Below are 27,424 nucleotides of genomic sequence, written 5' to 3'. Positions count from 1 at the left end.
TCCGCTACTTGCAGCCGAAACTCTTCTATAGACCCGGAATCTTCCACCCGCCAGGGCACAACTTCTGAAACACCAGCTCCGGATCGTACTTGACCGCGACCCGCCGCATCTTCTCCACATTCTCCGCGCCATAGCTCCCAATCACGTCCTGCGACGCGTCGGCATAGTTCATATAAACCCAATCCATAAGCCCCCCTCCGCCCTCGACTTCTTTTTCAGCAGCAAAGTCCCGGAGCGCGTCGACGCACCGCTGGAGCTTCGGGTGCGCCCACCGGGCCTGCTCGGCCGTCTCGGTCATGACGGCGAGCTGGAACAGGACCGCGTCCTCGGCGATGCGCTCGGTGCCCATGATGTTGCCGCCCGCGGCGGCGGTTCGTTGGGACACGGTGCGCGGGACTGGCTGGAAGATGCAGTTGGTTATGAAGTTGCCGTCCGAGATGTAGGATTTCAGCTCGGCGACGAGGGTTTCGTGGGCGTCGGTGGCTTTCTTCATGATTTTCTCGTCGTTTTTGATGCAGAGGGTGAACCAGGCATCACTGCGGCATGACGTTGTCAGTTGGTGAACGTAGAAGAGGGATAACAGAAGCCCATAAAAGGCATCAGGCCAATATTAGGTAGCCACTTACTGGTAGTTAGCCGGCAGCGTAATCTCCTCCGCGAGCGCAGCCATGGTGGTCTCCTTGGTCATATCGACGATCTTAGGCAGCGCACGCCACTCTTCGAACTCCGGCCCGCTCGGGTTGCTACCAGCCTGGAATACGGCCGTCGACCCCACGTTGGCGCCAAAGTCCGGGAAGTACCCAAACACGGCCATGAGGTAGCTGTCCCGCGCCTCCCCCTGCCCCTGACGCTGGGTAAAGTTCCGCACCGCCCGGAGGATTTGGCCCGTGGCCGATTCCGGATTGGCCGCGATCCCGCCCCAGATGCGGTCCGAAGAATGGGTGCGATTGACGAAGCTCGTCGCGATGCCGAAGTTGTTGGCGCCGCCCTTGAGGGCCCGGAATAGGTCCGCATGGGTGTCTTTGTCGGCCGTGACGATGCGCCCGTCTCCCAGGACGACTTCGAAGGACATTACGTTGTCACACTGAGCGAAAAGGAGACAAGAAACATGTTAGCTAGCGGGACAGATTAGAATGGGGAGATTGAGTCAGGTTCTTACAGCCCAGCCATGCTTCGCCACCTGCCACGAGCTTCCACCACCCAGAAGCAGACCCGAGACGCCGACGCCGCCGGACCTGCCTCCGGGAACAGCGCGTTGATACTTGGCCAGCTCGCCATAGACGTCTCGCCAGCGGGCGCCGGCGCCGAAGCGCACCGTCTCGCCGGCGGCGTCGTACGTGACCTTATTGAGCAAGCCGAGCTCGACGGTGACGCCGCCGCTTGCAATGTCACTGGCGCCGGGGACGGGCGAGTGGCCGCCGCCGCGGACCGCGAACTCGGTCTTGGAAGCGGCCAGCTCGCGGAGCAGGGAGGCGACCTGCGGGGCCGAGGTGGGCCGGGCGATGCAGGAGGGCGCGAGGCGGGCGTTGGCGGCGTGGTAGGAGCGCTCTCGGATGCCGTAGAGGGGATCGGCGGGGAGCAGGATCTCGACATCTGCGAGGGCTTTTAAGCTGGAGGGGCTCAGGATGTCCGCCATGGTTTGAATAGTAAGTTGGAACTGGATACGCAGTTGGAAAAGAATACCTGATACAAGAGAAGGATAGAAAGTTATATTTATTTGCCACATCCTATTTATCGAGGGATAAGAGACTAGCAAGTAAGGGGCTGAACACGTAAGAATAGTCCGCATGGTAGCCAATTAATAAGACGCCTGGAGCTGCGCTACTTGCTTGAGTGTGCGAATCCAGGGATGTGTCGTTGGGTGGCTGGCTATGCAAGGCGTGCGACGTACGTTGATGATTGGCTCTAAAGCTTCCCCTGATCCCATCGAATCCATTGCGTTATTGGACTTGGGTTATTACCTACCGACTTGGTCTATGGAAAAAATTGGCGGAACTCAGGTGGTGCATTTAAGGGCTGAATGACCCTCTATATAGTATATTATTCGTGAGAAAGGGGCGTCTGCTTAGGTGCATAATGACCAAACACCACATGTATAATCAGTTTCCGGGTCGCCTTATTCCTTCCGTGGATTCATGTATTGCAGCAAGAATGACCGGAGTTGCCAAACCATTCTCCAGGTCCCGAGTGATTGTATGTCTGTTGGTTATGGGCTACTGTCTCCGACTGATGTGCCTTATCTCAGCTTGCACCAGTGTGGATTAAAGAAAGGCCGAGCGATGAGTCTTTTCTCCACCCCGGGGGCTCAAAGCATCCGTCACAACATACAATCGCACAATGCAAATGCTCGGATCATTGTTTCCGAAACCAGAACACGCCTACCCATGAACGGCACAAGACGTACTTACCTTGGTTAGTTGTTCATCAGTCATCATGGCCTCCTCCACACCTCTGAAAGCACCCCAACTCATCTTCGGCTGCGGCCCCCGCGACGAGGTATTCCCCCGCAGAGCTGACGCGGAGGAGCTCCTGCAGACGCTCCAGGACGCCCGCGTGCGGTGCAAGGACCCGGCGGCCATCTACCCACCGGACATCGCCGCGGCGCAGCATCGTCTGCTAGGACAAGGGCAAGCCAGGGAGTACACTCTCGATGCCCAGGTCATGGTGAGCATACGCAAGATCGAGAAGGACTCAACGACGGAGGGCGTCTACAGAGACCTCCAGTTTGGCGAGGACGGCAAGATGAATGTCTTTAACGCGCTTGCTCCGGATGTGGACATACCGCTGAGGGAACAGGCGGCGGCTGTTCATGCGAGGTACAAGAAAGGCCTGTTCAACAAAGTAAGAAGCAGTATCCTGCTCATCTCTTTCCATCCAATATCTGGATGAGGTAAGGTGGATGAACCCCGAGGTCGTCACGACTAATTAACGTACCGCTGGTTGATTTCTAGCTCAGCGTTATCAACTTCCCGGTCGAGATGTTGGAGGAGTACTTTGAGATATGCGAGCGCGAGGGCTACGTGAAGCCAACCGTTTACCAAGGCCACTACAACCTGATCGACCGACGCCACGAGGGCAAGGTGATGGACATAGTCCGCCGGCACGACATTGCCTTCGTCGCGCACAGCCCCCACGCCGGCGGGTTTCTGAACGGACGCATCACCTCGGGGCTGACAGCGGATGATTCTATGTTTATCAGAGATAGGGTCGAGGGGTCGCGCCTCGATGAAAGCAAATTTATGCTGAAGGGGGCGCGTCGGTACGACACGAAGAAGCACCGTGCAGCGGTTCGGGCGTTGGACGAGCTGCTCAAGTCCCGCGGCAGTGGCCTCGAGAAGACGGATGTCGCGGTGCGTTGGCTCGCGTTTCACTCCCGGCTGGGGCCCGAGGATGTGATTATGTTCGATGGGAGCAGTATCGATCAGATCAAGCGGACTACGGCGGCGGTCGAGCAAGGTCCGCTTCCGGAAGATATCGTTTCTGGGTTGGATGAGATCTGGAGGGGATTGGTAGCAGCATAGGAAACTCCCGAACATATGTAGTAAGGGGGTTGCAATCGTGAGGTTTCGGTGGTAACTTTATGTTGTATTCCGATTCCGGTCTTTGCAATCCTCCCTCCTAATCAGGTCTCTGTCAGAAAACAGGCAACCTCGCGGTTTTATCTCGGAACAAAGTAGCAAGGGAGTGCATGGGATGCCGGTGTGGTGAACCCTCGAACTATTACAGATAAGGTTTACCACTAATGACTAGAAACAATGCGATACGGCAGAGCTACACGGGACAGGTGGGAATTATTCAACGTTGAGGGCCCCCTATCCCGGGTTCGAAGTCCGAAAATTCAGCCCATACAATGGGCAATGGGGAGAGGAGAATTAAGTTTTATCACTCCTGTGTTCCCACATCCCTTCAGGGCAACCGGCAACAAGATACAAGAGACTCCAGTGTAACCGGAATCGCATCCGTCAGGGGAAGGGGTAGGTGTGCGACTCATGACAGCCCGGATCAGCAAGGCAAGGGGAGGGAGATCGACCCTCAAGTTAGTTCAAGGATGGATCGAGTCGTTCCTGCGATAGCCGGACTGGAATAGAAATACCACAGCTACCGTTGAAAATTTTCGCCTCAACAATCATCACGTGATGTGGTATTCAAGCACCTGAAGCAATACAAGCATGGCCTGTATTACAAAGTACGAAGCTATATGATATCCACCGGGGTTTGTTTTAGCGAGCAGATATACTTTTCGGCCCCACTCAGGGATAGCCCCCGAATTCCAGCCCCTGGGCCAATGCAAGCAAGTGACGAGGCAGATCGATCCCTCGGCCGTCGCCGCGGAGAGACAATCGGAGATCCGGCACGATGGTTTCCCACATTAAACTCTGGGGAATTCAGAGTACCTTTTCAAGGCAAATTCGAGGCTTGAATTTTGTCCCGGCTTCATCCCAAATTTGAGGTTTCTGGCATATATAGTGTGTTGATCATCTGGAGCACCCGAAAGCCGTTGAATACATTGTCTACTTTCAAACTGATTCCATGAATCTTGTTTCTTTTTTCATTTTATTTCGTCCGCATTGCCCTGGGTATCCTACCAAAAAGAAAAGGAAGACATGGAAACTGTCCTCTAGCTTACTAACAATGGCTTCACTGACTCGGAGTTGCAACCAAGTCTGTCTCAATTTTCTTTTTCAACACGATAGCACGTTCACAAGAACAAGCCGGAAGTACGCCCGCGACTCTGCGAGGTTGCAGCGCAACGGTCCAGTGCTAGCCTGGTGCAACTTGTGTAGCCTGATCAACTACCAGGACCAGCCCTGCAGGGTGAGGTTATCGCGACCCACCCGAGCAAGGAACAGGCTCTACAGCATGGCTTTCCCTTATGCCCCCATACCTTTTTTCTCCACGCAGCACGGCACTTGGGCACTTATCGCTTGCGTTGCTCCATCTTGCTTGCACCCGGCCCGGCAATGCTCATCCCTGGAGTTGATCAAAGGGGATAGCGCACAATTGCCGACGAGGTCGAAAATACCACGTCAAAATCTGGGATCATCATGGGGAACCCGGCACGCGGTACGCAACAGGGGGTTCGTGGGCCAGATATAGCAGACTGTGTTATATCAAAACGGATTGGGTTTCAAAGGCTGACCTCTCGTTTATTCGCCGCGTCCTTCCCTTCTTACTAATAAATACCCCAAAGGTTCTCGTGGAGGTCTTGGTCTCAGCTCTCTCGGCCCCCGGACAGCTATTAATGTGGTGGTGGACCATCCAGGAACGCCCAAGATTAATACCAAACACCTCTGTTTCTTTTTTTACGTCTGCTAGTACGAACGTTTCTTTTCTTCGCGACACGCTCTCGTTCTCGAACCGCCAAGATGCTAGCCATGAGCGGCGAAGGGCCACAGGCCATGGGCCTGGTCTGGGTCATGTTCGGGATCCTCACGCTTTTCCTTCTCCTGCGCCTCTATACGCGCATAGTTCTCCTAGCCGCCTTGGGAAATGACGATTATCTTTATATCGCGGCATATGTACGTCACAACGCATCAGGAACACGACCTGTTCCTCCTCCGCAGTGTACTCGAAAGCTGACCAATGAAACTTCCATAACCACAGGTCTTCGCCGGTATCTCCGGCGCCTTGCTACAGGTCTCCGCCGAGTACGGATGGGGCCAGACCCTCGAGGGCCTCATCATGTCCGGCCGCGCCGCTGACATCGCCAACGCCGTACTGTGGCTCATTACCGCGAGCACCGTGTCGACCGTTACCATGGCGTTGGCGAAGGTGTCTTTGGGCCTGTTGCTGCTGAGGCTCATGGCGGTCAGTATGCGCTGGCAACGGATCTTCATCTGGGTCGTCATGATCCTCATGTGCGTCTTGTCTGCGGCCCAGGTGTTCGTCTTCTGGCTGGCCTGCGAGCCGAGATCGTACCTCTGGAATAGGCAGCAACCTGGCTCTTGCAGCAACGTCATCCAGGTGTACCCGTACATCCTGTACCGTAAGTTACCTCCACCTTTCTTGAAATATACCCAAGAGCGATAGTGTGTAGCACGTCTTCCTAATCAAACTTATTTCCTATAGCATACACCGTGTTCGTCGACTTGGCCTTCGCAGTCCTCCCATGGACCTTCATCCCGCAGCTGCAGATGCCCAAGGGGGAGAAGTACCTGGTCGCCGGGACCATGAGCCTGGGTATCCTGTAGGTTTTCCCTTGTCGCCGACAGACAGGAAATGTGTACTAATAACAATCTAAAACAACAGAGCCGCAGCCTCCGGCATCAAGCGCACCATCGAAGTCGAAGGCTTCTGGGGCGCCGACATCCTCGCCGGCTCCGTCCAGACCGTCATGTGGTCGACGGTCGAAGTCGACCTGACCATGCTGTGCATCGCCGTGCCCGTCGTGCTGCCGCTGTTCCGCACCTGCGTTGCCGGTGGCAAAATGCGCATGAGCCGACGGAGCGGGTACCAGAAGCACTCCCACGACAAGCACAGCGGCAGCCGTCAGCAGCTTGCGCTCCGGACGATCGGTGGGGGCTCGATTCAGACGAATGGTGGGGACTCGATTGCTAAGAGGACTAGCGAGTCGCATTCGCACTCGCAGGTTTAAAGGGGTTTGCGAGCGAGTGAATAGTCTTTGGTGGTTACGGGTATAATTGCGGTTATTAGACCGAGTTATGATGTTATGATATGTCTCTGAACACAGTGCAGAACCGACATACTAGGGGGAACCGATGGCTCACACAAGGAGGTTTGTATCGGGTGCATGAGGTAATATTGCAATAGCATAGGTGGTTTGAAATGGTGGTCTGATTCACTATACCCTTCCAAGCATGGCCGCCATGTACGATAAGAAGAGTAAAACGTGGGATTTTCCAGAATGTCAAAAGCCATTCGAAATTTATACCAGCACAATTTAAAGTTCTTCGATGCTTAACGTCTCAACTCCCCAGTGCATCATACAATGTAATAAGCCTCACCAAAGAGAGCGTATATATCCCCGTCTGAGTCGCCTTGTTCAAGAACCGGCGGCCTGCATGCCGGGATAGAGAAGACGAAGCTGTCCAGCTGTAGGTCGGTGTAGGCAAATGGCGTCAGTCATCCAGGGGACACCTCAAACTTGGCCTCCTGAAAATGTTGATGGCCTGAACAAGTCGGAATCTGTGGAATCAAAACTCTGAGAGACACGAAGGCTTTGTCGGGCCGGCTGTCCAACCCCCTGTCAATGTCTTGACAAAGCCAGCCGCACTCAACAGCCCCGTCGTTGCGTCACGCACGCTAAGTGTCTTCATCGCCACCGCCATATGTGCCAAAAGGAAAACTTCTACAGTTGGGCAGCACAATTGTCCTCCGCCTTCCGGGGTTTAGACTCGCCGGAGATAAGTGCCTGTCAGACGGCGGAGTATTCCGACAACCTTGTCTCTCATTGCCCCCTTTTTACAAATGCCAACCACCATCACCCGACCATTACCCGGATGACGGTTGAAGACGTACGACCCCACAACCTAGGAACATCTCTCGTTCAAACATGATATGTAGCAGCTCGTATTGTCACCAAATCCGGGCCTGCCCCATGTAGCTGCAGCCGCGTTGACATACTAGATTCCCGATGATTTACCGACATGCATGCCAAGCCGCCCAAGGCAACCCTACCTTCGGAGCCGGTGACAATTTCCTCAACGGTCGAGACGCTCTTTCCGGCTCGGTCAACGGAGCGCAAAACTTGGCTTCTGCAGCGGCCTTGGGTAGCTGTGCATAAGTCACACTGCGTCTGACAGTTGACTGGGTGCTTTTGTCGAACCCCTCAACCGTGTACGACTTTCCCCGCGGGGAAGTGACCCGAAGAAGAACATGTCCATTTTGCCAAGCTGTCAGCGTACCTTCCAAATAGTTGAATACCGACGCAGATCAATTTGAGTGAGGGGAAAGGGGAAGCCTCATGGAATACAAATACTTCGTCGATGGGAGCCCTTTCACCCTCTCAGTGACTCTGAATGCCATCCACTGTTTCAATGGCTGATCACAGCCGCACTTCTCTCGCCTCTCCAAACACACTGAAGTAAACCTCACAACCATGTCTATATCCCGTTCCTCCCTACTATTGGCACTGGCAGCCGCTTGTGCGCGCGGCTTCGCGATACCGAAGTCCGTCCATCAGGCCCGCCAGATCGCCGACGTCTCGGACCTGCTGCCCGCCTACGACTACGTCTTCGTAGGCGGCGGCACCTCCGCCCTGACCGTGGCGGACCGCATCACCGAGGACCCGGACGTGACCGTCCTCGTCCTCGAAGCCGGCCCCTTCGCCGACCCGGCCGCGTACCTCCCCGTCGCGGGCGGCGGCCCGGTCCTGGCGGCGGCTCGCCCTCGCAGCCGCTCTTCGAGCTGACGTCGGCGCCCCAGCAGGGCCTGGGCGGCCAGACCTACCCCATCGTCCTCGGCAACATGGTCGGCGGCAGCTCCGGGGTCAACAGCATGATGAACCTGCGCGGGTCCGCCGAGGACTACGACCGCTGGGGCCGGCTGTTCGAGGAGGACGCGCTCGGCTGGAATTGGGAGGGGATCCTGCCGTACTTCAGGAAGGCTCTGAACTTCTCGCCGCCACCCAAGGAGGTCGCGGAGCGGTTTAATATTACTTGGGATGCGTCGTATTGGGGCTCGGAGTCGAGGCTACATGCGGCTTGGCCGGTAAGTGAGCTTCAGGGTGCTCATTTCTCTCCGATCCCATTTCTTTCGAGCGAGTCAGTTGTTCGCCGAAATAAGTTACTAACCGAGGTACTTGATAGACGTTCCAATACCCAGGTCTGGACCCATTGGTTGCCGCATTTGATGAAATGCCAGGGGTGGAACGGGTAGTTGACAGCGGTGCCGGCGGTGCCGGCGTCTACTGGTTCCCAACGTTGAGTAAGTCTTCCCATGAAGTATCTCTCTCTCTCGGTAACAATGTCTTGTAATTATGTTCCTAGCTGCTAAACGTCAACTATGCAGTGGATCCCGTCAAGCATGAGCGCTCCTTTGCTCTAAACGCGCACTACGAGAACCTGAACCGGCCTAACTACCACATTATGGCGGAAGCAACTGTTCGCAGACTCATACTTGAAGGCACGACTGCTTCAGCCGTCGAGTTCCAGACTCGGAACAGCACGGAACTGTTCACAGTCGAGGCAAGCAAGGAGGTCATCATGGCTGCCGGCGCCATCCACACCCCCAAGATCCTGCAGGTAAGCGGCATCGGGCCCAAGAAAGTGCTTGACGCGGCGGGCATCGAGACCATCGTGGACCTTCCAGGTGTAGGTCAGAACTTTCAGGACCATGTCGGTATTGTGACCAACATCACATGTAAGTACCACCCGAACGAGCCGTGGCGCGAGCATAAGCGTAGCCTTTGTTGCTTCGATTTCTGACACAGCACCGTACAGTCAAGGGACTGCTTGACATTCACCCGAACGGATTCGATATTTTGAACAACGCTACATTCCGCGAGTGGGCAAAAGAGTCTTGGGAGACTGACAGATCAGGTTCGTCCAACCCCTGAAAGGCAATTACACCTTGCCGGAACTAACCGAGAGCCGTCCCACTTTAGGCCCCTATTCCCTAGCCATCGAGAACGTAGCAGCCTGGCTACCCCTGACCGCCTTCGCACCGTCTTCTTACGAGGCCTGGGCTACCGAGCTCGAGACTCAAAACCATGCATCCCTCTTACCCGAAGATACGCACCCGACCATCGTCGCGGGCTACGCAGCGCAGATGCAAGGCCTAGCCGCCGCCATGCGGTCCAAAGACACCGTCTTCGCCCGCTTCAAAATCAACGGCACCCTCGGCCCGACGAACCCGATCCTGAATCAGCCCTTCAGCCGAGGCAGCGTCAACATCGACCCCACAGACCCCTTCGGCAAACAGCCCGTCGTCGACTACCGCACCCTCAGCAACCCGGTCGAGCTCAAAGTCCTCGTCGAGATGGTCAAGTGGGTCCGCCGGTACAGCTTCGAGACCTCTCTGAAGAACCTGGGCCCCGTCGACCTCGCGCCGGGCCCCGACGTGGTCTCCGACGAGGAGATTGCGGACTACCTCGTCCGCGGGGGCGGGATCTACCCGAGCGATTACCACCCCGCGGGCACGACGTCGATGATGCCGTTGGAGCTGGGCGGGGTGGTGGATCAGACGCTGAGGGTGTACGGGGTCAAGAACTTGCGCGTGATTGATACGGGCATTATGCCTAATTTGCCGGGGGCGAATACTTGTCAGCCGACGTACGGCATGGCAGAGAAGGTATGCTTTTGTTTTTCCCTCACGTTTCCACTTGGTTCGACGTTGACTGATATATGTCCAGGCCGCCGATATAATCAAGTCGAATGTATAAGGAAGGTCACATTGTCGGATGAGTCCGGCCATGCATGCCAATATCTGGCGCTGTCGTGCCATTTGTGATAGGTCAGTTCCGACATGCAGTACGTGCTGTCGGGGTTGTGGTCAGTGATGTTACTGGACAATATTTTTATCTGATCTATGCGTTGTTACAGAAGAAGAAATGTTTGTAATAACATGAGGAGGTATTTACCAACATTGGCGACCAATCAGAAAGCACTATTACAAGAACTGAGCTGAGCAGTAAACTGAGGTGTCGAAAGTTCATGGGCCGACCGAGGAGTTTGCAAAGTGCTTCGATTTGACCCTCCCTGAAACCTCGATGGCATGTTCATGCGCGTCTTTCGTTTCGGCGCCGATGGTTAGCAAAACCCGAGCTGTAGCAAACCCCGATGTCGATATCCCCGACAGGTTTCTTTTTCTTTCTTCTCTGTTCTTTTGCTTTTCGACTCACAGCAGTAGGTCAGCCGACACGACACAATTGACTGCATCCACCAAATCAATCCGCTTGTGTGTCCCGGTTCTTAATAACCAGCGGAAATGGGTTTTGCTTTCTTTGGACCGTACCACGGGCATAGCTACGTAAATATACACACCACTTCCGCTGTCTACTATGGCTGTACTCTGACTAGACCCCTATTGGCGGATCTTTGGTTTCGAGACACACTCTCCTGGTCGTCCTAGGAACCGTTCTCCGGACCTTTGGAGTAATCCTCGCAGGTCCCGTGGCCCTTTTGCGTTGTACCCAGGAAGGCCAATTGGTGTAATTGTTTACCAATCGAGGAATGATTTGGTGCGCTGGTCTCGTGAAAGGAGTTTCGGTGTACCAACAGAAAGGATGAAATGACGTATTATTGCCACCAGCATAGCCATCGTATCCGTGATCTCAAAATTCTCAAGCTGGGCCGCCACCAAGTTGAAGAAACCGGTTTCACGCGCACTCTGATTGAACCAAAATCCCAGGTAAGTGATGTTATTGTGTCCTCGTGTTAGCTCAGTATGTACACAACACCATCAAATTCGACAATCACCTAGCTGCTGCTTACTCCAGGATGCAATTGATGCCGAGGTGCTGACCCCGGACTATGACGAGGCGGCACAGGCGGGACATTCGGGCTTTGCGTTCAGAAGAATCTTATTTCGCTAGGCAGTTTGATCCGACAAATTATATGCACCGCATCGTCACTGGCCAGAATACGGGACGCTCTCTATCGTTCTAATAGGTCCACACGTCCGATGCAAGAAGAATTCAAACTGCCGACTGAACCGTGACTATGCTTATTTTGCTTCCCCAACGCCGGTTTCTTTACCATCATTTTTACAGAACCGTCATAATTCCCGGGCCACGCATTCATCCCAATCTCGCGACCTACAGTGCTTGCGGTTTTAAATAAGGCCGACTATTACGCATTCGGATCCAAACTCGGTAACCTGAGCACTAGGAGCGACGTCCGACGTCAAATTCGACTTCTCCTCCCCCGTCTTCCACTGCCCACCCAAATAGACCACTTCGGCGTGGCCTCGAAGAACGCGAGGGCATCGTCACAAGCTCTGGCCCGCTTACAGTTTCCGGAGTAACACAACAATGGATCTTACCGGTGCCACTGTGGGCGTCGTCCATACGACTTTGCAGTCAACGCCTAGTAACGATGTGAGGACCTTTGGGTATCCATGCCACCATGCACTACTGGCCGCCAAAGATAATGGTGAAACTCTGATGTTGTGTTTGTCCAAGGTTCGTAATGCCGTAGAATATCTTCGGGCTCTTTTTTCACGTTAGAATATTTCCTGTTAAATGTGGCAGAAGACGAGATGAATTGGTAATAACCTTAACGTGATACGTAAGATAGCTCAATGAGAGCCCGGGCCTTGAACGGACTTGCTGTGTAGCCCTGCCCTCTCTTCAGCTGCCGACCGTCGATCTGCTTTGCCAGCTCCGTGTCCGACTATCAGCTACTCTCTCCAAGAGATCACGGCGAAGGGTCCACCAGCGACGGAAACGTCATCTCGTCCAAACAAATTACAATCCGAGATAATCACTTACACCGTCATGCCCATGGTAGCGCTGGTGAACCGTGAGTCAGACCCGGACAAAGCTGAGAACGGCACGGAAATGACAGACGAAGGGGTTTCGTCAACTTCGTCTAGAAGTGCTGCGATGGCAGGCAGTACTCCTTTTCAGATGGCATTTTTCTTGGGAGCTCCTTGGGCATCAACGACTGTTGTAGGAACGGCGGCTGGATTTGCAATAGTTCTTGCGTGTAGAGGGGGCCTAGTCCGGTCTTCGTCCGATTTGTCAAACGACGGAACCGGTGGTAGATCTCACAGCCGTGAAGAAGATGCCGCCGTCGAAGATCTGGGACTTGGTATGCGCGCCAAGTGAGGTTCCGGTGCGTCGGAAGCATTCTGGACATTATTGGCGGCTGAGCACTCACCTCCCTTCCCCCACCCCCTTTGGACAGCCGAGCCACGGAGATCGAGTGATTGGGGGCCAAGATCTGACAATTTCTAATACGCAAGTCATGAGTGGCCGGGAGAAGGGACGAAGATGATGCTTGGCCCGGTGCGCCTGCAGATCCAGCTCGACCGATCGATACTTTCCATCTGATGTTTTTGCTTGATGCTTTGCGTGACCCCGATCTGATGCCCCCGTGGCATGCCCGATTCCCAGTCGAGAGTCTAGTGGCGACTTGGCGTAATCGATGCCCCCTGTTGCCATCATTCGTCCCCCCATCTTCTTTCCCCACGGCCTCTCAACAGTTTCTGCGTTGCCGTTTGACATCCGATAGGTGAGAGCTACAGGCACTGAAGGTTTTACCCATGAGCTGATCCGCCGATCACACACGCCAACGTGTATCGCTGACGCTGCTGATAGTTATCACCAAAACCATCAATGCCGCCGGTGAATTGGCTACTATTACTTCCAGGCATTACCATATTATATCAGATCTTGTCTACTCACATGCTTCCACACGTAGACTGGTGATGTATAGCGTAGTATAGAATACAAGCCTGCTGCTATATTAAGGGAGGCTTTCTATACTTCAAACCGTTGATTGCTTTTTCTAGCTAAAACAATGTATATAAATTCGGGAGGCGGCTGGCAATGAGTGGCCCCTGGCAGGGCGGACAAGGTTGGGATACGCCCACCTTATTTCCCCTAATGACTAATACTAGTGCGACGCGGGACAGGGATGGCGCCAACAGCTTGGCAGATCCAAAGCAGGCATTGGCGATTCAGTCGGGACAGTGCGTGTAGCAGCTCTTTATCTCATTTATTATACGCTACGCACACAGACACCACAACATGGTTCGGCCCATGTATTCCGGAAAGACAAATCCTGTGACATCAACCAAGAGGCCCAAGAATCTTAGCTTGCCTCATCTCAAAGGCCATGACGGCCCTGGCATTTCGTATCGAGGCGAGGCAATACTCTCGAGTCTCGGCAGCATCGCCCCCCTTGGGAAACTCGGAAACGCTTAATCATACAAACTTTCCAGCTCTAGAATCCGGGTAGGCGTGGCGATGCATGCCCAGCACAAAACAACGTCTGATCTTTCTTTTGCATGGTACCGGTCTCAAAAGAGAACAGCTTACGGTCGTGTCCCCCAAGAGTATATACATAGACGATGTCTTGTCGTCTGTTTGTGAAAAATGGGGGGCAGAGAAAATATGAGGATTTACTTAGTCCAATTATCGTCCACGTTCTTTCTTTTCAACTGATGATTGCGCACTGAGCCTCTCTCACCCTACCAACCCAGACTAACCTCTTGACTCTTCACGATGGTTTTCTCATCCTCCTCCCCCATCGACTCTCAAAACGAATCCCCCTACCTGCGTGACCGTAATAGCCCCGAAGATATTGGAAGCGGCGCTTCCCCGCGAGCTGGCCGTCGCCGCCAGCGGACGCAGGACAGATATCCCGACGATATCGAAGATGACATTGGCCCGCCACAGATCAACACATCGTCGCCTGTCGGCAGGGTAAGCCGCGACTGGCAGCGGCAGACGCCGCAGAGCTCGACCGCCAAGTCGCCGGGGCCTCAGCTCCCTCCCCTTTTCCAGGCCCATGGACGCGGCCGCCATGGCGGCAGCGGTGGTTCACAAGCGGACATGGAGATGTCGGACGTGAACGACGGCCACAACGCCAGAAACCCCTTTGTCGATCCAGATGTCCCGCCAGAGCCCGTGTACGGGAGCCGGAGCCGGCGCGAGAGCGGGTATGCCGCAGACTCGCCTCAAGAGCAGAGACGGGCGCGCTCCCAGTCCCGCAACCGGAGACACTCGAGATCCATCACTTCCAACGGGTCGTCCCGCGGCCCGCCCCGCTACAGCCACAGCCGCACGCCCTCGCGCGCGCGGCACCTCCGACGTCTCGACGAGGAGTACGACGAAGCCTACGAGCAGCAGGTCGGCGCCGCGCCCCGGACGCCCCGGACCGTCCGCGGCTCCATCCGCGGCGGCGAGGCGTTCCCGCCACTGCCCGAAAACCGGCTGACGATGGGCCCCGCGGAGGAGGACCTCGAGGACCCGCGGGTCCGAGTTTTACTCGAGGCGCTGCGGATCACGCAGACGCAGGCAGCGGTGGCGCCGCCGCCGCCGGCGATCCAGACGGCTCGGAGTTCGATCCACCCCAACGATTTGCGGGATCTGCCGCGTGACGTGCCGCGGGACAACAGCCATGCGGAGCAGGGGATCAGCCCGAACGAGAAGGCTAACGAGGATAGCACTTGGTATACCAGCACGGAGGAGATGGACGAAAAGTCGGAGCCGCTCGACAAGAACCTGGTAAGTTTATACTAGCCCACCACGACTCTCCAGCTGCATGATCATTGGACAAAGTATGTAACTGACACACGATGCGACACCCAGGTCGACTGGGACGGCCCCGACGACCCGGCCTGCCCGAGCAACTGGCCGATGATGAAGAAGTACAAGACCTCGCTCATCCTGTCCCTGTTCAGCTTCATCGCGCCCTTCTCGGCCACCATGGTCGGGCCCGCCATCGACGTCATCGGCGCCGAGCTCAACATCGCGCCCGGCACCGACCAGCGCCTCATCATGGGCATGCAGGTCCTCGCGGCGGGTATCGGCCCGGCCTTCATCGCGCCGCTGCTCGAGTACTTTGGCCGCGCCCCCGTTATTCGGTATGCGCATATCTGGCACATGCTCTGGAACACGGCGTGCGGGTTCGCCACGTCGGGGCCGCAGCTGTTGGCGTTCCGGTTCATCGGGGGCTTGGGGGCTAGTGCTCCTCAGATTGTAAGTTTATTCTCTTCTCTTCCTCCTCTCCCATCTCGTGATTGGTCTAACACACAACCCTTAGATCGCCCCCGGTCTCACGGCCGACGTCTACCCGGCCCCCATGGGCGGCCGCGGCGACGCCGTGCACGCCTACCTGCCCAACCTGGGCAGCGCCGTCGCGCCCATCTTCGGCGCCGCCATCGCCGAGTACAGCGACTGGCGGTGGATCTTCTGGGGCACGTCCATCTTCAGCGTCATCGCCATCATCCTGGCGTTCGCGTTCCTGGAGGAGACGCTGCACCCGCTCCTGCTCAAGCAGAAGTGCGACCGCCTCAAGGCGTCCACGGGCAACCAGAACCTGCACACGCCCTACCAGCAGCCCGGCCAGACCCACAAGGAGTGGATGATGAAGAAGATCGCGCTGCCGTACATCATGCTCATCTGCCACCCGACCGTCCAGCTCGCGTTCGGGTACAGGGCGTACCTGTTCGGCATCATGTACATGTTGTAAGTCCTGCTCTCTCATTGCTATGCTCCGCCTAGAGATGACGATGACGCTGACTCACGCCCATGTAGCATCGGTTCGTTTGACAAGAACTTTGTCACCTTTTACAACTTTGACAAGATCGGCGCCTCTCTGAACATCCTCGCACTCGGCGCCGGCTTCATCCTCGGATTGCACATTAGTCGCTATGCCATAGACGGGGTACGTACTGTTCCTCACCCTGCTAATCTGCATACAATTATGCTAACCGTCTACCTTGCGACACAGTGGTCCGCGTACTTCCGCAAGAAGCACAACACCACCGGCCACCGCCCCGGAGTGGCGCCTCCCCGTCAACGCCGGCGCCGCCATCCTGATCCCGCCGGCCCTGATCCTGTACGGCTGGGCCCTCGAGAAGAAGATGCACTACATCGTGCCCGACCTGGCGGCCTTATTTCTCGCCATCGGTTTGATCCTGGGCTTCTTCAGCCTGCAGCCCTACGTGACCGAGTCGTACGGCCTCGAGTACGCCGCCAGTGCCCACGCCGCCGGAACCTTCATGCAGCACTTGGCCGAGTTCGCTTTCCCGCTCTTTGGACCGCCCATATTCTCGGACCTCGGGCAGGGGGTGGGGGAATACCCTCATCGCGGTGGTCACGCTGTCCATTGCTATATTCATGCCGTTGGTGCTCTGGCATTTTGGCCCGGCCTTGAGACGCATGAGCAGTCGCGGGTTGCCGGTGCAGTCGTCTGCTCGCAGGTAAAAAGAAGAAGCCAAGATGAGCAGGGAAGGGGAGAGGGCGACATGGATAGCTCGAGTGGTAAGCACGGTGTGTGCGCTTCCCACTCGACCTCTGATGTCACAATCATCTGCGCCCCAACTGTGCGGTCATCCGCGCTGGCGCCGGGATACCAAAAAGGCTGCTGTCTTCATGTTTTGTCAACGTTGTATGATATTATTCAAAGCGAGCTTCTGTTTTGTATATCTGCTTTTTTCACAGTGTTCTTATACCACCTATCTATTGGCCACTCATTTTACCTTCTTCTGCCAAAACAAACGACATGGTACTTTTACAACAATATCTCTTTTATAACCAATAACAACACATGAGGACACATAGAAAATATATCTTATTACATCCTACCACTGCTTTTCTTCGTGACTGTTCATTTCAAATTGGATGATTCTAGTAACAGGTCTTGGTCTGTCAATTCTTTTCTACCAAGCGGGATCGAAACCTGCGTGACTTAACACTGTCCTGGTCATGCGGGGTTGGTCTCTCCCCGACTTCTATTTGATATATCTTCGGGTCACCGGTCGATTGAGTTTCGTGAAAAGGCATTCATGTGATATATATTGTACCTGGTATATAATCATCACTTCTTCTAGGTGACTCCTTGTTCTCATTAGTAGTTGCAGGTGCGGGGAGAGGGAACACCCGGATTCGCAGCAAGGAGCAACCCCTGGGGCTGGGGTAGCCTTGGGGAAAGTTGGTATGCACACCCTCTCTCTTCATTGGCCAAGCGTCTAGGCAATGCAATCAAATCCCGACTGAAACAGGCGCCAAGAACAGTATACTGGACCGATCGGGAAGAGGCGCTATCTATTTCCGGAATGAGGTATACACACTTTAGGACACGGGTAGTTGTGGTCCCAGACGTCAGGCGCTGGTCCACTGGGAAAGGCCCAGCTGGCAGCACCTATATGGCGTTGGTATTATTACGCCAGGATGTGATGATATCTCTAAAAGGCCTTGTTGCTGCCAATAAACATGTCACCGGCCGTCTCTACGGATGACAAGATTCCGGCGAGGCTTTCCTCGGTGGCAGTGTGTCCAGGTCCATGTTTGCTACTCTCGACATCCAGCCAATTCCAGGGCTGCCACCCAGCGAAACCAAATCACTCATAGCGGACGCGTTGCCAACAAACGATAAACTTGGTGAAAACAGTTAATATATGTTTGCTTGTTGTTTAGTTTATGGTTTAATATCGCAGCGTCGCCTCGTAGCGATTGATGTTCTACCTCCCTAAGGGTATGCGCTCTGTCCGTCACAGTCACCTGTACAATGCTGCTCTAATATACACGGTACCGACGAGGGAAGTTCGATGAAGCAGCTGATGTTCTACTGCCCGATACCTCTGAAACCTTCAACATGAATATACCAATCTCGATTCCAAGGCAGACACCCGCCCATCCGCGCTCGTAGCGTCGGCATGTGAAAGGGGATATAAAAGCAGTCTAAAGAGCGGGAACCAGCCATTTGGATCTTGGGATGTTCCATTTAGCGTGTAGATTGAACGTTTATTTAGACTACAACCGATGATGGACTGGTGGAGTGTGATCCGCACTTTTCCCCATGGAGTGCAGATATTCAATCCGAGACAAGACATGGCCCCGGCTGTGCTGTCCCGGATGCGTGCATTCGACGTACAGTGTGCTGACGGAGGCTCAAAGGAGGTATAATTGAGTTCTCAAAGGCGGCAGGATCATCATCGTCGGTACTGCTAGCCCCTATTCACGTACGAGGTAGTGGTAGACCATCGGCTAAAGTGACCGAGAAGTTGGCCTCCTAATCTAATCGCGCCTCGTGTCCCCTGTCCCTGGCCGCCGGCTCTCGCTAAATACTATCGTCGAAACGCTGCCAGCTGAGGGCCCCCACCGGTGGCGGTTTTTCGCCAGCGCTAGCCAATGAAGGGGCGTACGCGGCGTCTCCATTCCAGCACCTGCCAGGTGGATCGATCGCAAATTTGCACCAGTCCACGCAAACGGCACGCTTCGCTGCCCAATTGCCCAATTGGAACCCGCCAGGAGTTTCCCCCGTACGACTGACCAACCTACGTCAAAATCAATCAATCTGTTTGCTGTGACTGTCGGAGCTAGACCTTTGCCAACTGCTTGTCACGTTGTTTCTGTACTGAACCACCCCTTCGAAAGACGTCATACCCTCACGCGACGATAATGCGATCGTAAAAAGCGAAGGCCGGGCTTGGCATCGTGTTGCGTACCAATCGCAGGGCTCAGGCGGTCAGCCGTGCCGAGGCGTGGAGGAGGGTTTTGCCCAGCACATCGGGTCATCGAAAACGGGCAATAATAACCATCTCTCTGCCGCCCTACATACGACAGCCTTGCCAAGACGGGATACACTATCGGCGAGACTCGTTCAATAAGCAAGCAGTCACTGCATTCAACGTCACGAAGATCTCCAGGATTGCTGCAGGAAGAGTTCCACACACGCGATTGCACCCCCTCTTTTCGCGGTCTTGGCCTCTCCACCAGCATAACTGCCGGGCGTGCCGGGCTGGAGACACTGCAGACACTGCATCCACCACCCGATGGATATGAGCGAACGACCGCCGCCACCTGATATCAGCCAGATCAGTGGTTGGCGATCCATCATCACCCTCGCCGTCTTTGTCATCACCAGCAAGTGGTCCCTCCCCTTGATTCCCCGCGCAACTCGAGCTCGAGTTTGAGAGCCTGACTAACACTTCGGACCAGATGTCATCGTGAGCTTTCCGTTCCACATCCCCATACCCGTACCGCGGATACTATGGGAGGGCTTCCTGGGCGTATTGAGCAAGCTGCGGCTTATCCCGCCCCGCGATCATGCCAAGCGGTCGAAGGATGAGGCACGGGGGCACTGGACGACGTTGCGTCTCTCCATCAGCACCATCACGGCTCCTGTGTATGCTTGTCTGTTTCTACTAGCCATTCTGGCGATCGGTCGGACAGAGGTATATGACGGTCAGTATTGCCAAACCCCGACGATACATGCGTGCCAGCCAGGCTGACAGTCTCCATTACAGGCACCATTGGTTCGGACAACATCGAGCCCTACGATGTCATGATATTCTTTATCACGTTGGCGTACATCGCCATCTCAATCGATGCTTCCGGCAAGTAAATCATCCCTATATCAGAAGACTACAACTTGCTAACTCGTCCGCTTTAGGTCTGCTGAAGTTCCTGGCGTTCAAGGTGCTCCAGAAGGGTGGAGCCAAAGGCCACCGGCTCTTCCTGTACCTCTACTGCTTCTTCTTCGCTCTGGGCACTGCGATCGGGAATGACCCCATCGTACTATCCGGTAAGTAAAATCACCTCTCCTATCGCACCCTACATAGCTTAACCATGGCTTGGTGACTGACGCCACCATCAGGCACCGCCTTCCTCGCCTACATGATCCGCGCCTCCAGCAATATCGCATCGGCCCGGGCCTGGGTGTTCTCCCAGTTTGCCATCGCCAACATCAGCTCCGCCATCCTAGTCTCGTCGAACCCAACAAACCTGGTGCTGGCGGGCGCCTTTCAGATCAAGTTCATCGACTACACGGCCAACATCATCGTCCCCGTCCTCTTCACCGCGGTCCTCTTGTTCCCCTGTCTCTTGTACCTGGTGTTCCGCGACGAGAAGCTCGTGCCCCACGTCATCGACATGCACACCCTGCCCGACCCCGAAAAGGAGATGGCGCCCGTCAACCCCAACATCCCGCACGCCGGCGCGGGCGAGGACCGCAGCCCCGGCATCGGCGAGATCTTGAACCCCTATCTGGACCGCCGACACGCCGCGATCAGTGTCGGCATCATGGCGGCCACGCTTATCAGCGTCTTGGTCATCAACGCCGTCACGGCTAGCGGCGGTGGTAAGCCGACGCCCGTCATGTACGTGACCGCGCCCGCTGCTGTGCTCTGCTTCAGCGCCGACTTGTTCTTTGGGTGGCGCCATCGGCATGCGACGCGCGCCGTCGCCGAGAAGGGGCGTCTCGCGGAGGAGCGCGCTGCTATCGAACAGGAGATTCGGGGACCTACGGCGTCGTCATCCGCGGACCCCGCTGCCACTGACACGGCCGCGGTAACGACCAACTCGTCCTCAGACACAGAGGGCAGCCCGTCGGGGATTCATGGAGATGGTGCCATGCCCGAGAAGCCGCCGCGGGGCATTAGCGACGAGGCGCTCGCAGCGGCTGTGACCCGCGAGCTTGAGGCGCGCAAGAGGCAAGAGGCCGAGAAGCCAGCGACCCTGGTGTCACTGACTCGCCGGGCTTACACCTGGTGGCGCGAGACGTTCCCCGCGGCGTCCATTGTCATGTCCCGCCTGCCCTTTGAGTTGGTGCCGTTCGCCTTCGCTATGTTCGTCCTGGTTCAGGGGCTGGTGACTCGGGGGTGGGTGCCCGTGTTCGCCTACGGCTGGGACGCGTGGATTAAGCGGACAGGGGTTGTCGGGGCGGTTGGCGGGATGGGGTTCTTGGGTGTGGTGTTGAGTAACGTAAGCCTCTGTTTTCTGCTGGGTCTAGCCCCTATCCATTTCTTGACTAACACATGTTACAGTTCACGGGTACCAACATCGGTACCACCATCCTGCTGTGCCGCATCATGCAGGCCTGGCAGCAGATCCTGGCGAGCGGGGGCCGAGATACTACTGACCGGACGTTCTGGGGCGCGGTCTACGGCATGGCGCTCGGGGTCAACTACGGTGCCTTTAGTAGCGCCCTCTGCGCCTCGCTGGCCGGTCTCCTCTGGCGCGATATCCTGCTGTCCAAGGGCGTCATCGTCCGACGACTCGAGTTCCTCCGCGTCAACGCGCCCATCATCGCCATCGCTACGGCTGTGGGCTGTGCTATCCTCGTTGGGGAGGTTTATATCATGCGGAAGGATACGCCTTTCATCATGTTATCTCAAGAGTAGTTGGTAAGAGCATTCAGGAGCTGACTACATGCCTCATGGGCTTCCGGTGGGTGGGCCACGAAACCGTGGTGATGAGTGAGTGGGCGATTAGGCCTGCTGTAATAGTGATTTTACAAGCGGAAATGAAAGCGACTAGATTTGTGGGTAATGCATATAGATAATAGATAGTATATAGACTTGGGCGTTTGGGTAATAGATTGAACATAGCATTGGTTTTGACGAAAGCTTCGAGGAAGTCGGCGGATTTACGACTCACTTTCCTGTATCTGACATCTCGATGCAAGCTGTTCTTAATACGTCTCTTCTCACTGTAATTCCATTTTTGATGTGCTCTGTCATGTAGACTTTGGAGTCTCTCGTCCTTCATACACCCCATTGACAGGTCTCCACATGAGCCAGAACGTAAAGGGCCCGACCTTGTCTTCCATTTCCTTCCACTTCTCGTCGGGCTTGTCAGTCACTGGAACGTTTAAGTTCTCCTCGATGTAACGGAACCCATTGGCCTCGTACAGAGGCTGCCCGTACGGCGTGGAGTCGAGGAAGAAGTCGAAGCCCATCGCGTCGGCCTTCTTCATGCCCCAGTCCATGAACTGCTGCCCGACGCCCTGGCGGCGGTAGTCGGGGTGGGTGAAGATTATGAACAGATCTGCCCTGGCGTCAGCATATTCCATGGTCTCATCACAGTGAACATGAAAGGCTGAGTCGACTCACAGAGGTGCGGCTTCGGCGCAGCCCGAGCCCGAGGCCGAACATGGTTCTCCAACGCCTTCTCTACGAACCTCCGCGCCCCGCCCTCGGGGAACCAGCTCACCTCGAGCTGCGCCGGGTTGGCAAAGGGGTTCGCCTCGTGGATGTTCCAGAGGGCGCCGCCCGCGATCCGGCCCGTCTCGGTATCGACGACTTTCTGCCAGTACATGGACTTGTCGTGTTCCTGCCAGAGCTTGAGGCGGGCGGCGGCTTCTGCGATAGCCGCTTCGCGGGCATTTTGGGGGTTGTTGGTGGTGGTGTTGTGGATGGGGAAGAAGATGTGGAAGAAGGGTTGGGGTGGTGCTTCGTAGGATTCGAAGAGACAGCGGGCAACTGCAGGGAAATCTGCTTTGGGATCCACGGCCTGCAGCTCAAGAGGCATGTTGAATGAGGCAATGAAACTCTTTGCTGTTGGAAAATTCCAATGGGGCAGCAGCGAAGGTTCAACAACAACTGAATGATGTGAGGCTTGGGGCTTTTTCAGATGGGTAAAGTCCTTAGATCGCAATTGTGGACAGTGTTAGATGGAAGGACTGCAAATAAGAGGTGTACATTTCCGTACACGTCATCTATGCATCCCTTACGGCAACTCCCTTGCGTTGGGCCCCCAGCTTACATGGCTGATGTGACCCTACCATTCCACACATGGCCAGGCGTTTCTTGCCAGCACCCATCTGCGTGCATAAATGCAAAACTCCCTCATATAAATGGATTTTTATTCAAAATTATTAAGAGGATAGATGATAGAACGATTCTACATTTGTCTCGCACATCTAACGCCTCGACATCAACTATGTCAAAAACGGACATGCAAGAAAGCCCAGCGCACGATGAAGGCCCTACCATCCGGGTGTTGACATGGTTCATGTTCTCTTCAGCGGCACTCAGTATCATGGGAGGGCTTGGAATGAAATATGCAATGGCGCGGAAGCTTGGGTGGGAGGACGGGCTTCTAATCCTTGCACAGGTTCGTCCATCCCCCTTGGGCCACATGTGGAGGTGCAAGGAATCAAGAACCCCTTGCTTCACGGTGTTGACAGCTAACTATAGGCCATTTATCTCGCTGAGTGCATCTCAACCTCCTACAGCGCATCAGTAGGGCTTGGGCAGGTTTGGGACTTATTAGACGAGGAGGCACGGGACAACTATCTTAAGGCAAGTTCACTCTAAGAACTACACCCGCCGTTTTCGAAAAGCTGACTGAACCTACCAGATGGAATACACTAGTCTTGTGCTCCTTCTAATAGCTTTCGCCATAATTAAATGGTCCATTGTTATCTTCATCCAAATGCTGGGTGGACATCATGGCTCTCGGCGCCTTCACCTGATCTTATCAATCGCTATTGGTATTTGGCTTGCCTCGGCACTTATCCCTTTGTTATTTCAGTGTGCGCTTCCTAAGCCATGGAACTATGTAAATGGCGTCCGTTGCGTGGATAGGGTACGTGCCTCTCTTTTCGTTTTTCACAATGGCCAACCCAGAAGCTAATCGCAGCAGCGGGCTTTCTGGGCATACGTTTCTATAACCAATAGCCTGATTGAGCTATGGATTGTTGGTTTATACTTTACTGTGATGCTCAAAGTTCAGATTGCTCGCTCTAAGAAGGTTGTCGTCCTTTCTCTTTTTTCAACTCGGTTCCTGTAGGTGTCATTCCAGTCCTGATATACTCTCTTCTAAAACCGCACGCAGTAGACTGATTGTGTTTTCAGAGTCGCTGCAGCTTCTATTGCCCAACTGGTAGCATTTCTCAACGCATTCCCTAATTCTGACTTGACCCAAGGGCAGGTGGTTCCGACCATCTTGAATCAAGCTGCACTCTGCCTGAGCGTGGTCACGGCATGCATACCGTATCTCAAACCATTCATGGAGAGTCTGGAGCCAGGAGTTATTCAAGTTTCCAATCTGACAGGGTCCGAAGAGGATCTCCTTCGCAATCGAAATAGGAGAGGCAGCAGTTACATTCTGATTGAATCCAGCAACGTCATCACCCGTGATCATCCCCTAGCCGGTTGATACTTGGTCTTGACAGAGACACTACGCCGAGTCGCATATCAACAGATCTATCGTATACTATCCCTTTAACCCGTTCTTTACTGTTATAAGTTCCAAGTCATGTATAAAAACCTCATTTAATAAATTCTACTATTCGTATCCCCTTCCCTTCTGTTTCATGAGCTTTCGCTTCATACTAAGATTCCATGAGAGATGGTGGGATGGAGTTGCCTGAAAACCCCGAGTGCCAGGCTGAGTCAAGTAGGGTAGCATTCACACACCCTTTTAATTCTGGATAACAATGCTGCAAAATATATTGGTTACATGCACTGTCAATTGCTGAAAGTCCATTTCCTCTTCTCATCATTCCGCCCCATCAAGCTCATGTAGCCAATCTAGGGAACCATTACGCTGATCAGGCAGCCAGCCTGCTGTCCGTATGACTAAGAGAGTACATTGATGTTGAGATCTAGTAATCATTCGTTCATACCCTCGGTCTAAATCCTGACTACCAGTTGACAATAACACCATCACATTTTATCAGCCATACACAGTTGTTTCATCCGGCTCCCACCTTTTCCTTTTTGTGTCTCCCACTTCCTCAAAAAGCGCTGTTCACCCCAGATCTTCATAGAATAGGTCCCCGAATCGGCAGAGCGAACTACGTCACTCGAAAATCCATCAGTACATGCAGCAGGCCCAGCGCTCATCTTCGAACCGCGAAGTCAAAATCGCCCTCGGAGGTTGTTTACGGAGGAGTCTGTTTGTTCCTTGTCGCCATGGACAGCAGCGTCCCACTCCAGGCGATCCCTGCTCATATTCATAGATCTTATTCGCCTCATTTAAGCCCAAGTGACGATGTTGCCTTGGTGCGACTGGGAAAGAAGCCTGTACTCAAGAGAACCTTTGGGTTCTTGACAATATTAGGCTTCAGCTGTACAGTACTCATTACTTGGGAGGGATCGTTGATGTATATAAAGCTTGGCCCTTTTCTTTCACTTTCGCCTCCTTACATTAACCCAGATTCTGACTAACAGACACACAGATCGTTCATGGCGGGTTTCCTAAAGTAAGACCCCCTATCCATCACTTGACTTCGTTTGAGCCACATATACTGACTATCAGAAGCGGCGGTCCTTCTGTCATTGTATACGGCTTCCTGGTTGTATGGGCTGGCACCATCTCCGTTTTTGCAACTCTCTCGGAGCTCGTTTCCATGGCGCCTACTTCCGTTGGCCAATATCATTGGGTCTCAATGTTAGCACCACGATCCTCTAGGAAGTTCCTCGGATACATCACCGGTTGGCTGACCATCGCCGGATGGCAATCAGCGCTCGCAACCACGACGCTCGGGATCGGTCCGCTCATTCAAAGCCTGGTCTTGCTCACACGTCCTGGATATGCCAATGAGATGCAAAATTGGCATAGGGTGATGTTTTCCTGGGCGGGTTTACTTTTAGGCTTCGCACTCAATACAATTGCCGGGTCTCTTTTGGCCAAGTTCGAAGGGTTTATCCTGGTTCTCCATCTTCTTGGGTTCTTTGCAATCCTATTTCCTCTTGTCTTTCTTAGCGATCACGCTACTCCCAACGAGGTTTTCAACTCGTTTTCAGATTTAGGCGGTTGGAATAGACAGGCCCTTTCCTTTTCAGTAGGAATGACTGGAAGTGTATATTGCTTCATTGGGGGTGATGCTGCAATACATGTGGGTTTGGCATGCTGGACTCGCTCACCTTCTCTATCCTTCTAATGCTACGTGGCAGATGTCTGAAGAGATTCAAAACGCCGCTGTTGTTATCCCTCGCTCACTATTGACCGGGCTCACTATCAACGGATGTCTGGGGCTTGGCATGGTGCTGGCAACCTTGTTTTCTATAAGGGATATAGATGCAGTGTTGGCCGAGAACGCTATGCACCCTTTCATGGCCATATTCCACAGTGCCGTTGGCTCTACCGCCGGAGCAGCAGTCTTGAGTTCCCTTGTCGTGGTCTTGTCTTTCAGCGCCTTGATTGGTTGCATGGCATCTGCTTCCCGGATCTACTGGGCGTTTGCTCGCGATCGAGCTCTACCAGGCTGGAGAATTTGGAAAAGGGTCGATCGTCGAACCAAGATCCCCTTCAACTCAGTCGTTTTGACGACCGTTCTCACCGCTATCTATTCTCTCATTGTCATGGGAGATGATGCAGTTTTCACTGGTGTGACATCCGTTACCATTTCCGCCCTCTTTGGCTCGTACTTTGTTGCGGCTTCGTTACTACTCTACTGTCGGCTCTCGGGAAACATCAAGGCACCACATCATGAGGACGATCTCACCAATACCATGGGACAAAGCCTCACTTGGGGCCCTTGGCGCCTCCGCGGATGGCTTGGCATTGGTAACAATATTCTCGCTTGCACTTTTCTGTTGTATACATTCTTCTTTAGCTTTTGGCCGTACAACTCCGAAGTCACTGCAGCAAACTTCAATTGGTCAGTTTTATCATTTGGATTGATAATTATCTTCAGTCTTTTGTATTATACGTTCTGGGCAAGGAAGGATTACTCGGGACCGATCATTGAAATGTAATTGCTCGTTCTTTCAGTTATAGAAGCAATGGGATAGTCAATATGTCAACAAGCCTGTCACTGCGAGACCCCAACTAATAAACTAAAAATGGTGCGTGAGAGGGGGCAGGGCGTGAGAAGGGTTTGCGTCTTACTAAGCCATCAGGTACCAGTGACTTGGCATTGAATCAAGACCAAATCAGTCAACGAAAAATGGCCAATCCAGCTGATGGCCCCCAAGGCGGACATGATTGCCATAAGACTCGACCCCACGCAATGAAGATATAAGGCAGTTGCTTGCGAACCAGAGCTCTTCGCCATGTCAGACTTCCCTTGTTGTTCTTGAAATGCTTCAAACTAAGACAGCCGCCAAAACCACT

General features: G+C 54.3%; 8 protein-coding genes across 8 annotated transcripts; 6 read left to right on the top strand and 2 right to left on the bottom strand.

The window, feature by feature from the left end:
- Window positions 1-25: 25 nt before the first annotated feature.
- Window positions 26-1,636, bottom strand: PG997_008810 (uncharacterized protein; the record flags this gene model as incomplete). Its single annotated transcript, XM_066813125.1, has 3 exons — window positions 26-536; window positions 627-1,084; window positions 1,160-1,636. 3 exons carry the CDS (start codon window positions 1,634-1,636, stop codon window positions 26-28), a joined length of 1,446 nt encoding a protein of 481 aa, XP_066668467.1.
- Window positions 1,637-2,433: 797 nt separating this feature from the next.
- On the top strand, window positions 2,434-3,521 carry PG997_008809 (uncharacterized protein; the record flags this gene model as incomplete). The annotated part of the gene is made up of 2 exons (XM_066813124.1): window positions 2,434-2,841; window positions 2,952-3,521. The coding sequence occupies 2 exons, from the start codon at window positions 2,434-2,436 to the stop codon at window positions 3,519-3,521; spliced, it is 978 nt and encodes a 325-aa protein (XP_066668466.1).
- Window positions 3,522-5,366: 1,845 nt separating this feature from the next.
- On the top strand, window positions 5,367-6,595 carry PG997_008808 (uncharacterized protein; the record flags this gene model as incomplete). The annotated part of the gene is made up of 4 exons (XM_066813123.1): window positions 5,367-5,519; window positions 5,605-5,986; window positions 6,070-6,187; window positions 6,250-6,595. 4 exons carry the CDS (start codon window positions 5,367-5,369, stop codon window positions 6,593-6,595), a joined length of 999 nt encoding a protein of 332 aa, XP_066668465.1.
- Window positions 6,596-8,059: 1,464 nt separating this feature from the next.
- Window positions 8,060-10,342, top strand: PG997_008807 (GMC oxidoreductase; the record flags this gene model as incomplete). Its single annotated transcript, XM_066813122.1, has 7 exons — window positions 8,060-8,311; window positions 8,356-8,670; window positions 8,769-8,886; window positions 8,971-9,321; window positions 9,402-9,500; window positions 9,566-10,251; window positions 10,313-10,342. 7 exons carry the CDS (start codon window positions 8,060-8,062, stop codon window positions 10,340-10,342), a joined length of 1,851 nt encoding a protein of 616 aa, XP_066668464.1.
- A 3,789-nt stretch (window positions 10,343-14,131) lies between these two features.
- PG997_008806 (uncharacterized protein) lies at window positions 14,132-16,840 on the top strand (the record flags this gene model as incomplete). Its single annotated transcript, XM_066813121.1, has 6 exons — window positions 14,132-15,136; window positions 15,221-15,610; window positions 15,675-16,099; window positions 16,169-16,298; window positions 16,417-16,652; window positions 16,702-16,840. The coding sequence occupies 6 exons, from the start codon at window positions 14,132-14,134 to the stop codon at window positions 16,838-16,840; spliced, it is 2,325 nt and encodes a 774-aa protein (XP_066668463.1).
- Window positions 16,841-19,410: 2,570 nt separating this feature from the next.
- On the top strand, window positions 19,411-21,759 carry PG997_008805 (uncharacterized protein; the record flags this gene model as incomplete). The annotated part of the gene is made up of 5 exons (XM_066813120.1): window positions 19,411-19,459; window positions 19,577-19,822; window positions 20,031-20,162; window positions 20,235-21,340; window positions 21,403-21,759. The coding sequence occupies 5 exons, from the start codon at window positions 19,411-19,413 to the stop codon at window positions 21,757-21,759; spliced, it is 1,890 nt and encodes a 629-aa protein (XP_066668462.1).
- A 335-nt stretch (window positions 21,760-22,094) lies between these two features.
- Window positions 22,095-22,888, bottom strand: PG997_008804 (uncharacterized protein; the record flags this gene model as incomplete). The annotated part of the gene is made up of 2 exons (XM_066813119.1): window positions 22,095-22,405; window positions 22,471-22,888. 2 exons carry the CDS (start codon window positions 22,886-22,888, stop codon window positions 22,095-22,097), a joined length of 729 nt encoding a protein of 242 aa, XP_066668461.1.
- Window positions 22,889-25,278: 2,390 nt separating this feature from the next.
- Window positions 25,279-27,066, top strand: PG997_008803 (uncharacterized protein; the record flags this gene model as incomplete). Its single annotated transcript, XM_066813118.1, has 4 exons — window positions 25,279-25,469; window positions 25,545-25,568; window positions 25,625-26,204; window positions 26,263-27,066. The coding sequence occupies 4 exons, from the start codon at window positions 25,279-25,281 to the stop codon at window positions 27,064-27,066; spliced, it is 1,599 nt and encodes a 532-aa protein (XP_066668460.1).
- Window positions 27,067-27,424: the final 358 nt, after the last annotated feature.

This window comes from Apiospora hydei (assembly GCF_038363865.1).
Source record: "Apiospora hydei strain CBS 114990 chromosome Unknown utg000006l_segment0_segment0, whole genome shotgun sequence".
Taxonomy (NCBI): Eukaryota; Fungi; Ascomycota; class Sordariomycetes; order Amphisphaeriales; family Apiosporaceae; genus Apiospora; species Apiospora hydei.
Note: the sequence above shows the minus strand (reverse complement) of the source record. Positions and strands in the feature narration are given on the sequence as shown.